General features: G+C 40.9%; 1 protein-coding gene across 4 annotated transcripts in view; it reads left to right on the top strand.

Moving 5' to 3' along the window:
- The window catches only part of MAPK10 (mitogen-activated protein kinase 10), a 96,533-nt gene that overhangs the window by 58,301 nt on the left and 25,939 nt on the right, over window positions 1-12,293 (top strand). For 3 of the 4 annotated variants that reach the window (XM_015832381.1, XM_015832382.1, XM_015832383.1), the window contains exons 8-9: window positions 6,430-6,612; window positions 9,602-9,726. In XM_015832381.1, the coding sequence (XP_015687867.1) occupies window positions 6,430-6,612; window positions 9,602-9,726 (308 nt within the window). The remainder of the gene's footprint in view (window positions 1-6,429; window positions 6,613-9,601; window positions 9,727-12,293) is intronic. The other variant, XM_029287376.1, reaches the window with a different exon arrangement.

Here is a 12,293-nt window from a genome sequence, read left to right as displayed (position 1 = left end):
GTTCCTAAGGATTTTTGGGATTTTTGGAATTAAACAGTCCTCTTTGATGATCTTTCTAATCAGTTAAAGCAGACATGTCAAACACAAGGTCCGGGAGCTGGATGCGGCCCGTGAAGTGGTTTCATGTGGCCCGCGAAGCCATCCTGGAAACAGTGAGGGAACGGCCCCCTCTGCCTTGGCCCTGGCCCAGGCCAGCCGGGAGCCAATGTAAAATTTTGTGGTGGCCATCTTGGCACTTGCCCCGGTGGACGATGCCTTGGCACTTGGCCCGGTCCCACCCCCTTCTGCCAGAGACCCTCAGATCTGTCCCACTCCTGCCCAGGCCCCCACAGGCACCCTTGACGTGAATGATATAGAGCTGGCCATGCCCACCCAGTAGGCCACACCCACTCCATCCACGCCCACCCAGTAGGCTGCACCCACTCTGACCACACCCACTCGGCCCCCCGAGGGCAACCGCAATGCTGATGCGGCCCTCAGTGAAATTGAGTTGGACACCCCTGAGTTAAAGCAACCAAAAGGATTACTTTCTTCTCCCGACTTCCATCTTTCACCTTCTCCAAATCAATTTCCAGGGATTGTATTTCTGGCATTTGGAGAACAAATCAGCTATCAGAATAGACTGGAGAAGAAGGGGACAAAAATTAGGTCAGGTTGCAGAACTGTATACCATCTACTTGTCCCTGTTGCTGTTTAAAACAATGTTGTTTTGTTTTGCATTCTCTAACCCTGTTTCCTAGATGTTGAGAAAAACCCATAGAAAAGAACCTGTGGATATTGTTGCATATTTTGTGATTGATTTTGATGTGAAATATATTGTGGGAGGCTGACCTTGTGAAGATCAAAAGTTTTTGAAGATTGCGCAGAAAGAGCCCTATTCTCTATCTATGATGCAAAAGTTTTCGTTGCCCATTCATTGTAAGCACCCAGAGTATTTGGTGTAGACTTGAAATGTGTGTGGCATAAGATAATGAGATGATGCAATAATCTGGATTGTATTGCAGCCAATTTTTGAATTTCTTTGAAGAGAAAGAAGAGGAGAGAACATTAGATTTTATAATGGGTCTCTTAGCTACTTCCTACAGAAACCCAAAGGAAGAACAAGATCTGACTAACTGTGGAAGACGTTTGGGTGGAAATTGTGAATTATAGTGAATGTTTCCCCTACTTTTCCTCTATAAATTGGAATTTATATTTATATTCCACAAACTGAGATACTCTAGGACAGGGGTGTCAAACTGCCAGCCCACGGGCCGGATGCATCATAGCGAAACTGCGCCCACCCCATTGCCGGCAATGGCAAAAAAGTCACAATACGTCACGACATGTCACGTGACATTGCGAGTTTGACATCCCTGCTCTAGAATGTAGCTCTTGGGCCAGCTCGTATTAGCTACTTCACTGCACTAATAACCACAAGCTAGAATTATCCTAAACTTCTGAATAGGTACTGTTGTATATCCAAAATCTGAACTGGCTTCATGTGTCACTATGTTTTACAAACATTCTTTATTAAAATAATCCATCCCTTTGCTTAATCTTAGCAAATCTCATTATTGCCATTCATATAGTGATAAAAATGGAAGATTGTTCTTTATTAACCTGTTCCATGCTTTCATTTACGCTTGTTGAGCTCTCAATCCATATACACTAGTCCAGTAGTGGCGAACCTATGGCACGGGTGCCAGAGGCAGCACTCAAAGCCCTCTCTGTGGGCATGCGCGCCATTGCCCCAGTCCTAGGCCTTCAGCTGGGTTTTATAAAACCTTTTCGCTTTACGCCTCCGTTGCCATGTGCAAAAAAAAAAAAAAAAGGTTCAATCAGTTAATTTCAACTTTTCGCGGGAAGAAAAAGATCTTGCAAAGTTGGAATTGATTGATTGAACTTTTTAGTCCCACCCAGTCTGCTGTTACCACTGCAGCCACGCCCACCCAATTGGCAACGCCCACCCGGCACTCGACAATGCATAAGTGGGTTTTGGGTTGCAGTTTGGGCACTCAGTCTCTAAAAGGTTCGCCATCACTGCACTAGTCCATTGGCAGAACCTGGCCTAGACAAATGTAACAATATATTTGCATATATCCTTGAAGGAGATTGGTAAAAAAAAAAAAAAAAGCTTGCTCATTTTTCCCGGCAAGATATACTTAGTGTTATGTCAGCTGAACTGAAAGAGCTGTTTGTTGAAAGCTTTATATTGCTGCGATGCATCACAGGACCATTATTATGACCTTGTTGTGGTCTGTGATAATAAGTGGGAGTTTTCTAAATGAATGATTTTTATATCAAAAAGAAATAGCATTTCGGAGGCTGATTCTTAATTAGAAATTGGAATAGGTAAGCCAAGTGCAATAGATCAGTAGATTTTCATCTAATATTATGATAAAAACGCACTTGGAAAAGGCATAAACTTATGTAGCAAGAAAAAGAATGAAGGGCAGGGACAATAGGAAATTAGTTGCTAGGCTATGTGCCTTGATGTGCCTTGATCTATTAATGACTGCCCCTGGACTCAAATTCATCTCATCTTCTAGTTCATCTACACCAGCGGTTCTCAACCTATGGGTCGCGACCCCATTTGGGGTCGATCGACCATTTCACGGGGGTCGCCAAGCAAGGCTGTCCGCCATTTTTTTCCCCCTTTTCCGGCGGGTGCCTTACCTCCCTTGAGCTGGGCCAGCTGGTGGTTGGCCTGCTCCGTCTCTGCCGCTTGCCAGCTACGCCTCGGCCGGCGCAGGGGGCAGAACCACGCATGCGTGGTGCTCCCGGGCAGGGAAAGTCCTCGACTTATGACCGGTTGGGTAGTCCTCAACTTACGACCGGTTTAGTCCTCGACGTATGACCGGTTTAGTCCTCGACTTACGACCGGTTTAGTCCTTGACTTACGACCAGTTGGGGGTCGCGGCATTAAAAAGGTTGAGAACCACTGATCTACACCTTTAACAAAGATTCATTTGAATGATCCCAATCTGATTTCAGATTAATTTTTCTTTGTTCAACCCAAAATGTGACTGTTGTAATGTTTTGCGACCTGTACATTCCACTCATATCTAACATTTTTGGGACTTTTTTCCCCCTTGGTCTTATATGCCCTACAGCTTTTCTACTGTCTTTCATAAATAAATCATATTTGCCTTTGTGGTATAATGTTAGAGACAGTTGCAAGAAGTGGCATCCTTTGGGATTTAAACTTTATCCTCACCCCCACCCCGAACCCTACCATCCACCCACTTACTAACTTAAATCCTTAAATGGAGGGATGATAAGCCTCACACTAGAACATGTGAGCAACAGCCATGAACACTAATGTGTCCTGGGGTGTTCAGCCTTTTATTCCAAATAGAGCAGGGGTCTCTAAACTTGGCAACTTTAAAACTTGTAAACTTCAACTCCAAGAATTCCCCAACCACACGAAAGAATGCTAACAAGCAGATGACTACAAGGAATATAAATCCTTCCATCCTCTGCAATTTGGTCAGAGCTGAAGAAGCTTCTTGGATGAGAAGCAAAATGTCTTCAAGGAAAAAACAAAGTCCAGTTGCCTCTTGAAAAAGCATATTTGGACAACGATGACCCGGATGACTGGGAATCTCCATAAACACAAATCTTAAAGTTGCCAAGTTTGGACACCCCTGCAATAGAGTCGGGGAAAGAGCTCAGAATGTTGGCATTTGCGCCATTCTGTGCCCCCGTCCTAGTCACATGCCAAAGAATGGGCTTTTATTAAGGGATCATGAAAGAGATCCAGAAACTATGATTTGCGTGCTTTCCCCTGTTTTTATTATTTTTCAAATACAACTTTTTTGTTTTGAATCAGAATAGGACAGATTATGGCAGACTAGTCTAATCTAGTGTCATCTATCTAATCCCATAGTAGTCAATCATTTGGGAAGTCCATAAGCAATTCATGAGAAGCAGAATTTTCCCACGAGTTCCTAATGCCTGGAACTTAGAAGCATTCTCGAATCCTTTGAGTACATATAGCCATCGTGACTCTCGGTCACTGATAACCTTATTCTAACTGGGTTTTATGGTTGTTTAAGCTTGTATCCGGTTTCATAATTTACTCTTCATTTGCTTGATTGCACTATTTCTGCAGAAATGCTTCACAAGCAATAGATATAAAAGATCTCTGAAATGTAGGCATAGGAAATAATTTAAAAAAACATGAATAAGCAGGGAAGTAGTTTAAACTTTAAATTAAAAAATTAAAGTATACTTTGCAATAATGTACAATAGTATCTCGGTACTCATCGTTAATTGGTTCTGGGAGTTTGATGAGTTCCAAAAGCGATGGGTACCAAACAGTTTTTTCCCATAAGGAATAATGTAGTGAGTCACAAGGCGGCCGACACTGACAAGTTCTAACTTGTACGTTGAGTACCAAACAAACGATGAGTACTGGGACAAAATGTTCGCATCAAAATGTGTTGAGTACCAAATTCAATGAGTTTCAAAGCAGTTGTGTACCAAGGTACCACTGTATATGCATTGTGGGAATGAGCCAAAAGCTTCTTTGGAGAAATTAATTCTGATGACGAGTTTATGAAAATAAGAGATATGACCATAAGGAAATGTTGTAACCAGAGACAATGCTAAGCAAAGCGATCAACAAGGGATAATATGTGAAACTGTTTCGGCCTGCAGGAGTAGATCACATTGGAATTTATTGCTCCTATATATTGGTTATGGCATATAATGAATGAAATGTATATGTCTGGGTATATTTGAAGAACTTGTGTTTGGATTCACTGGACTGTTTTGGTAAAAGCTTCTCTTCCATTATTCAGCATCATATTTCCTAAAAGAACACATGCTGTTAAATAATACAAGGTGTCTTGTGGAGGATGGTTAAAGTTATTTCTGGATTAAGGTCTTGCAAAAAGAGGTGTTAATATTTTTACTCCTTTGGATTTTGTTCTGCTCAAAAAACAAAACCCAGTATTAATGAATACGCCAAACTCTATGTGCATTTTTCCTGTTGTAGTAAACAAATGCAAACTCATTGTCTTTGATGGTTTTCCTTTGTTACTGTGAAACAGAAGTATCTTGGTGGAATGACAGGTTAACAATATGTCCAACTACTGATAGCAATTAATATTGATGAACAAAGGGAAAACCACATGCACATTTAGGAAACTGCTACAAAAAGAAATCTAAGTAGAGTTATACCCCATTGTTCTTCATCAGTCTTGGTAAAATGCAGATATTTTAATCCTGGGAGTCTTGCGTTCAAATTCCATCTGGCTGCAGGTACTGATATAAAGTATTTCAGATGCTTCGGCTGTCTGTTTCATCCAACACGTATAGATTATGAGGTAAAAATCAGATATGGACTGGTGTGGATGGTCCAGTCACCACTTAAACCGCAAAGATTGCTTACTTATACGGGTAGTCCTCACTTAGTGACCACAACTGGCATTTTTGCTCCTAAGTGGTATGGTTGCTAAGCAGGAAATCATGAAAGTGTGACAGACTTAATGACATCACTTCCCATTCAGTCATTAAGTGAACCAGCATGATCATTAAGTGAAAGATAACATGAACACAATTTGTCGATTTTACTTCCTTGTTCTCCATTAACTCTATTTGTCGGAAGCCGGTTGCGAAGCAAACAAATTGCACTTGCCGCAATAATGGTAAATGTGAAATGTTGGCTACGAGCTGTTTTCTTTTACACCAACCTAACTGGAACATTGTTTAATGAGGCAGTCGTTGAGTGAGGACTATCAGTGTCCAAATCAGTGGGAATAACCTAAGCTTAATTTCCAAGTCACTGATCTTATTTTGGTATGGATGATATTGCTCTAATGTTATATTGCTCTGGAAAGAAAACTCAGTTGACAGAGTTTTCATAAACTGAATCAGAATAGAGCTGGAAGGGACCTTTGAGGTCTTCTAGTCCAACCCCCTGCTAAGTCGGAGACCCTATACTATTTTAGGCAAGTGACTGTCCAGTCTCTTCTTAAAAACCTCCAGTGATGAAGCAACCCCAACTTCTAATGGCAAGCTGTTCTACTGGTTAATTGTCCTCACTGTCGGGAAGTTTCTCCTTAATTCCAGGTTGCTTCTCTCCTTGATTAGTTTCCATCCATTGTTTCTTGTCCTGCCTTCAGGTGCTTTGGAGAATAGCTTGACTCCCTCTTCTTTGTGGCAGCCCCTGAGATATTGGAACACTGCTACCATGTCACCCCTCATCCTTCTTTTCACTAGACTAGACTTACCCAAATCCTGCAACCGTTCTTCATATGTTTTTGCTTCCAGGCCTTCTTTGCACTTTTCCCAAAGTCTCAACATCTTTTTTGTAATGAATCCAGTTTGTTATCTTTCGATGACAAAAACAGCGAGATTCTAAGAAAGCTTGGAGTGGTTGCGAAGGGGAGTGGGATGGGATTTAGCAGCAATTCTTTCCTTAACTCTTTGTCTGCTCAGATATTGACCAGTGGAATAAGGTAATTGAACAGCTGGGAACTCCCTGCCCAGAATTCATGAAGAAACTGCAGCCCACAGTGCGGAACTACGTGGAAAACCGGCCTAAATACGCTGGCCTAACTTTCCCTAAACTTTTCCCAGACTCTCTTTTTCCAGCTGATTCAGAACACAACAAACTCAAAGGTAAGAGCAACAGTGATGCGCGAAGCATGCATGAACTACTAGGACAATAAGTACAAACTTGCCTTGCATTAGAAATGTATTTATTATATTTACATCCAAGACTCCTGAAACCCACGGCAGCATATATTGGGTCAGCCAGACTGTCTTCCTTCTGTTCACTGACTGGATCAGGATCTATTAAGCTTTACTAAGTGTCCTGCCTCATGTCAGAGGAACATCGCTAAATACATCTCTAACTTCTGCTGATCCCAATGTGGGGAAAGGATCACTGCAAAAATTCCATTCACTTTCTTTTCAGCATTAAAAATATTTACAAGTAGTCTTGATTGATGGCCACAATTGAGCCCAATTTTACATTGCTAAACAAGATGGTGGTTAAGGGAGTTTGGCCCCATTTTATCACCTTTCTTGCCACAGTTGATATGTGAATCACTGCAGTTGTTAAATTAGTAACACGGTGGTTAAGTGGCTTCCCCATTGACTTTGCTTGTCAGATGATCCTATGACCCCGGGACAATCCAACTGTCATAAATACGAACACTTACCAAACGTTCAAATTTTGATCACATGACCATGGGACGCTGCAATGGTTGTAAGTGTGAAAACCAGTCATATAAAGTCACTTTTATCCAGTGCCGTTGTAACTTTGCATGGTCACTAAATGAATGGTTGTGAGTCAAGGACTTCCTGTGCTCATATTTACCCCAAATGATCTAATTGGTGTTTTACATATCATACTTGAAAATGCTAAGCAGTGATGCCAGGTAGAGGCCAGATAGGATAGAAAAAGTCAAGAGGGCACCATAATCAATATGCAATCAAAGCCTGCCTGCCTTTTTTTTTTACATGTCTTGCATGTGGTACATGCTTTTAAAGGAAAATTCTTTGTGCAATTGTGGCTGCATCTTGGCTTTTTGATGTTCTGGGATGCTATAATGGCATCAACAATTATGACAGATTTTCTTTTTCTAGTCTCCTCCCATTTCTTTTAGTGATATATAGGTTAGTGTATCTACAAGGCAGGGATTATGCATACGCACAAACTCATACATATACATGTATACTGGTGTTGTTGGCCATAATTTCTTTCTTATTTTTACACACCGGTCACCAGAATAGGGTCATCATTGTGTCGTCAAATGTCACTGGCTACAGGCTTGATTTAAAACCAGAGTCTACTCTGAAATTTTGTAGATAAATTTAAATGAGTGGTGAGAATGTCCTGGGAAATATAATTGCTACATGAATATATGTTTATTCATCATCTACTATTTTATCCCCATCTGTTTTTCCTGAAAATGTTTAATCCAAAGCTTACAATTCCTACTATCAAAGGAAGGACAATTAGGACTGTTAAATTTAATTTCCAGGGATGGGTGGATTAACCTAGAACTCTCCAGATGGGTAGGGACTGGAAAATTCTGGGACTTGAAGTCCCAACACATTTGTTGGTACCAGTTGGAGAAGGGTGATGGAGTCTCTTTCTGGTTTGTTTTATTATGAAAAGTTGAGTTTTTACTGTAGGTGTTGTAGCTTAGGGAATTAACTAATTTTGAAATAAATACATTTGTAAATCTATTATACTTCATTTCCATATGAAATTGCATCTAAATCTTACCTGAGCTTTAATTTTCCAGTTTAACATGGAAAAGGAGTAGAACAGATGTGTACATATATTTATTTGAACAAAAGTTGTGAATGAATGCAGAAACAAAACATAGTAATCAGTTCATGTTAGCTATTTGGAAGGGTTTAATTGTTGAGAGGCCCCTTCAGACAATGAGGGTCTAGTTGAAGTCCACGAGTCATAAAAGACCCAAGGTTGCCTACCCCTGGTCTAAGCTGTAACTTGCATGACTCTGAATAAATGCACATGAAACTTTGGTAGAAATTGTGAAGGCCAGTAGTCAAGTTGAACCTTTGTTAGTAAAAGGTGTACCACCTTCACTTTTGGCAGATTTGATACCAGAAAATTGAAAACTGCCTTGATAACAACCGTACAAGATGAGATATAGCCATTATCTGCAGAGATTTGAATAGAGATGATTTAAATATAAATGAAACCTGTGATTGTCTTCAACGGGAAAATAAACTTCCCAAGAAAACATAAACAGATGGAAAATGTTTTCATTTACAGCTCTGGAATCTACCAACATAAATGTGTATCAATTTTGATGCTGCCTGCAGAGGCAATGCACAATGTTTGTTAATCCGCTTCAATTTGCATGTCATTTATTTACACATATATTTATTTCCCCCTTGATTCCTTCCTCATTCAACTTCACTCCTGTGGTGGAAAAAAAAAAGGAGGAGGGATTTAACAGGGGATTTAAAGCATATGCAGAAAAAAAGATGTGTTTTCTTTTGTTGCCTTCTTGAATTAAACTTGTAAATATGTTTGTACGTGTGTGAATTCTTCCTCTAGTGTCAAAAAATGCTCCATCTCTGATAATGATATGATCCAGGAACAATAAAGAAAAGTATAATTCAAAAAACTATTCCAGTGAATATTTAAATCTTTGTTTGACTCAATCAGGTTTATGGTTGTGTAAATGATACTATCTATCCCATGTAGTTTGGCCTATGCAGGAATTCCCATGTTCCTTACAATTGTGTAATTCCTCTGATGCATTGTAATCTAAATTTTAGAGCAGAAAAAGGTCAGAACAATTTACCATGCTTGGACTCTATCTATCTATCTATCTATCTATCTATCTATCTATCTATCTATCTATCTATCTATCTATCATCTATCTATCTATCTATCTATCTATCTATCTATCTATCTATCTATCTATCTATCTATCTATCTATCTATCTATCCATCCATCCATCCATCCATCCATCCATCCATCCATCCATCCATCTATCTATCTATCTATCTATCTAGAGTCATGCATTGGTCTGACTACACTGAATATGGCATTGTAAGTCATATTTCCATCCATTCTTTCCTGTACTGATGCATTTTCTGTTTTCGTTGCTCCAGCTAGCCAAGCTAGGGACCTTTTATCAAAGATGCTAGTGATTGACCCAGCCAAACGGATATCAGTGGATGAAGCCTTACAGCATCCGTACATCAATGTCTGGTATGACCCAGCAGAGGTGGAGGCGGTAAGTAGACTATTAGATTTGAAATTAGAACTTTGAATGTTTTAGTACTAACCTTCCGTAAACCCTCTTTTTATTTGTTTTCTTTTTATCATTATAGTGTTTAGCACAAGCAGCTCTTTTCAGTAGAACCAGTGGTTTCCTAAACTAATTGTTAATCAGTGCCACATAGTATATTTTATTATAAAACGTTGGTCCTCTTCTTCCCATTACTTAAAAAAAAAGTCTTAAAGTGGTTTATAGTGTACTCTTTCTGTTCTAAAGTGCTACTTTCAGCAAATCTTAGTACCAGTCTAGAAGTTGTGCAACAGCTGGCATGTCAAGAAGTAGGATCCTCAATGGCAGAGGTGGGCAATCAGCATTTTAGCCTCTGGACCACTTTCTTTGTAGCTCTTAGAGTTCACCCCAAGACTGCAGCATTATATAATTGCCAATAAATAGTGACATTACTTTATGCCGCCTTTATGATGAGAAACAGAAGAAGCATCACAAGACTCAAAAAGATTTAGTAGTTTAAAAAATGAAGAGCGGGACCTTTTCCTACCAATGTAAAATAAATGCTCAAAAACTCCTCCTTTCAATGACTTAGCACCTAGGTACATTAAGACTGTCTCCTTCATGTAGAAGCAGCTGTCTAGTCTGTACATAACTGAGTAGATATGTTCAGAGTATCCCCTAGGTGAGGTTTGGAGGGCAGGAAACAAGATTGTCAATAATACTTTCATCCTGGAATTCAATTCAATAGTTTTATTTCTGAAGCTTCTTACAGTAAGTGAGAAAGCGATGAAGACTGAGCTAATTTGCTGGGCTTTAACTCAGAACCTTGCTAATACTAAATGCTGGGAGAGCAGTGGGTGGTTTCAATTTACTTTATGGATTGGTTGTATAATGCATACACTGTAAACTATAGTGTGCTATCGTGCTGAAGTCTGAATCCATAAGAAGAATAAAATAAACAAAATAATAACACTATTGTCTTCTCAATGGGTGTTTGGCTGTCCGAATGAGAATAAAAGCTTGGGTTTGTCTGCTGAAAAAGTTTACTATAGGGGTGAAGGTTCGTTCTCTGAGTTTCTGGATTGGTTTCAGAACATTTCATTATAAATAGAACACTGACACTGACATCCCCTAAACCAGTGGTTCTCAACCTTTTTAATGCCGCGACCCCCAACCTGTCATAAGTCGAGGACTAAACCAGTCGTAAGTCGAGGACTAAACCGGTCGTAAGTCGAGGACTACCCAACCGGTCGTAAGTCGAGGACTTTCCCTGCCCAGGAGCGCCACGCATGGGTGGTTCCGCCCCCTGCGCCGGCCAAGGCGTAGCTGGCAAGCGGCAGAGACGGAGCAGGCCGACCACCAGCTGGCCCAGCCCAAGGGAGGTAAGGCACCCGCCGGAAAAGGGGGAAAAAATGGCGGACAAAAAAAATGGCGGACAGCCTTGCTTGGCGACCCCCGTGAAATGGTCGATCGACCCCAAATGGGGTCACGACCCATAGGTTGAGAACCGCTGCCCTAAACTCTGCTGAAGATGTTACCTAGCCTGGTAATGAAACGTTCGGAAACCAACCCAGAAGCTCGGAGATCGAACCTTCACCCTCATCCTACACCCGAGCTACAGACATTCACCATTATTGCAAAGTTTACTATCCTGATCAGTTGATCCGACTTTAACCAGGCATCTCTTACATCTGCCTCTGCATTTCTGGGCACCTGAGAGATGAATCCACCAAGACTTTCATTCCATGGCTTGAATTATCGTACAGTCACAAGTCCCAAAGTCTTATAGAACTCACATATTAATGCAAGCCAGTCATAGTCGTACCAAGTCAAAGTCTACAAACCCTCTTCCCTGACATAAGAGATTGGGTTCCATGAGGAACAAACAAAAAGTGAGGCTCCTCTGCCTGTCAATACCTGGCATGCAGCTATGACATTTGCTAGGTGTCAGGTGGCCTCTGAGAAGTATAATGGGAAAACTATATTTCCCAGGAACTGCTTGCAATCTGGAATGTTGAGTAGAGGTTCCTAAGTGCCCCAGCAGGAGGAAATTATTTTCTCTTTTTTTTGTGTAGTGTCCTTGCATTTTAGCTTACTGCCGCCCATAAGTCAGTCCTTACCCTCGGATAGTTTCAGGTTGTTCCCACTTCACGGAATGAACCATCTCAGCATGAAAGAGACTAAAGGAGTGATAGAAGATGGGAGATAATGTTTATTTATTTATTTATTTTATTTATTTATTGAATTTATATACCGCCCTATTTCCCTTACGGGACTCAGGGCGGTGAACAGGCGATAATAAAAACCATGATAAATATAGGCAGTTCTAAAATCAAATTAAATAACGGGCCTGTTCTAAAAACACACCCATACAAACCCCCCCACTAAAACATAATCAAACTACGCCAGGCCGGCCGCACGGAATAGATGGGCCTTCAGGGCTCGGCGAAAAAGGCGCAGGTCCGCAACTGTACGTAGGTCGGGGGGTAGGTCATTCCAGAGGGCAGGAGCTGCCACAGAGAAGGCTCTCCCCCTGGGGGTCGCCAGCCGGCATTGTCTGGCCGACGGCACCC

This window comes from Protobothrops mucrosquamatus, unplaced genomic scaffold (genome assembly GCF_001527695.2).
Source record: "Protobothrops mucrosquamatus isolate PMUCROS unplaced genomic scaffold, P.Mucros_1.0 scaffold3, whole genome shotgun sequence".
NCBI lineage: Eukaryota > Metazoa > Chordata > Lepidosauria > Squamata > Viperidae > Protobothrops > Protobothrops mucrosquamatus.
Note: the sequence above shows the minus strand (reverse complement) of the source record. Positions and strands in the feature narration are given on the sequence as shown.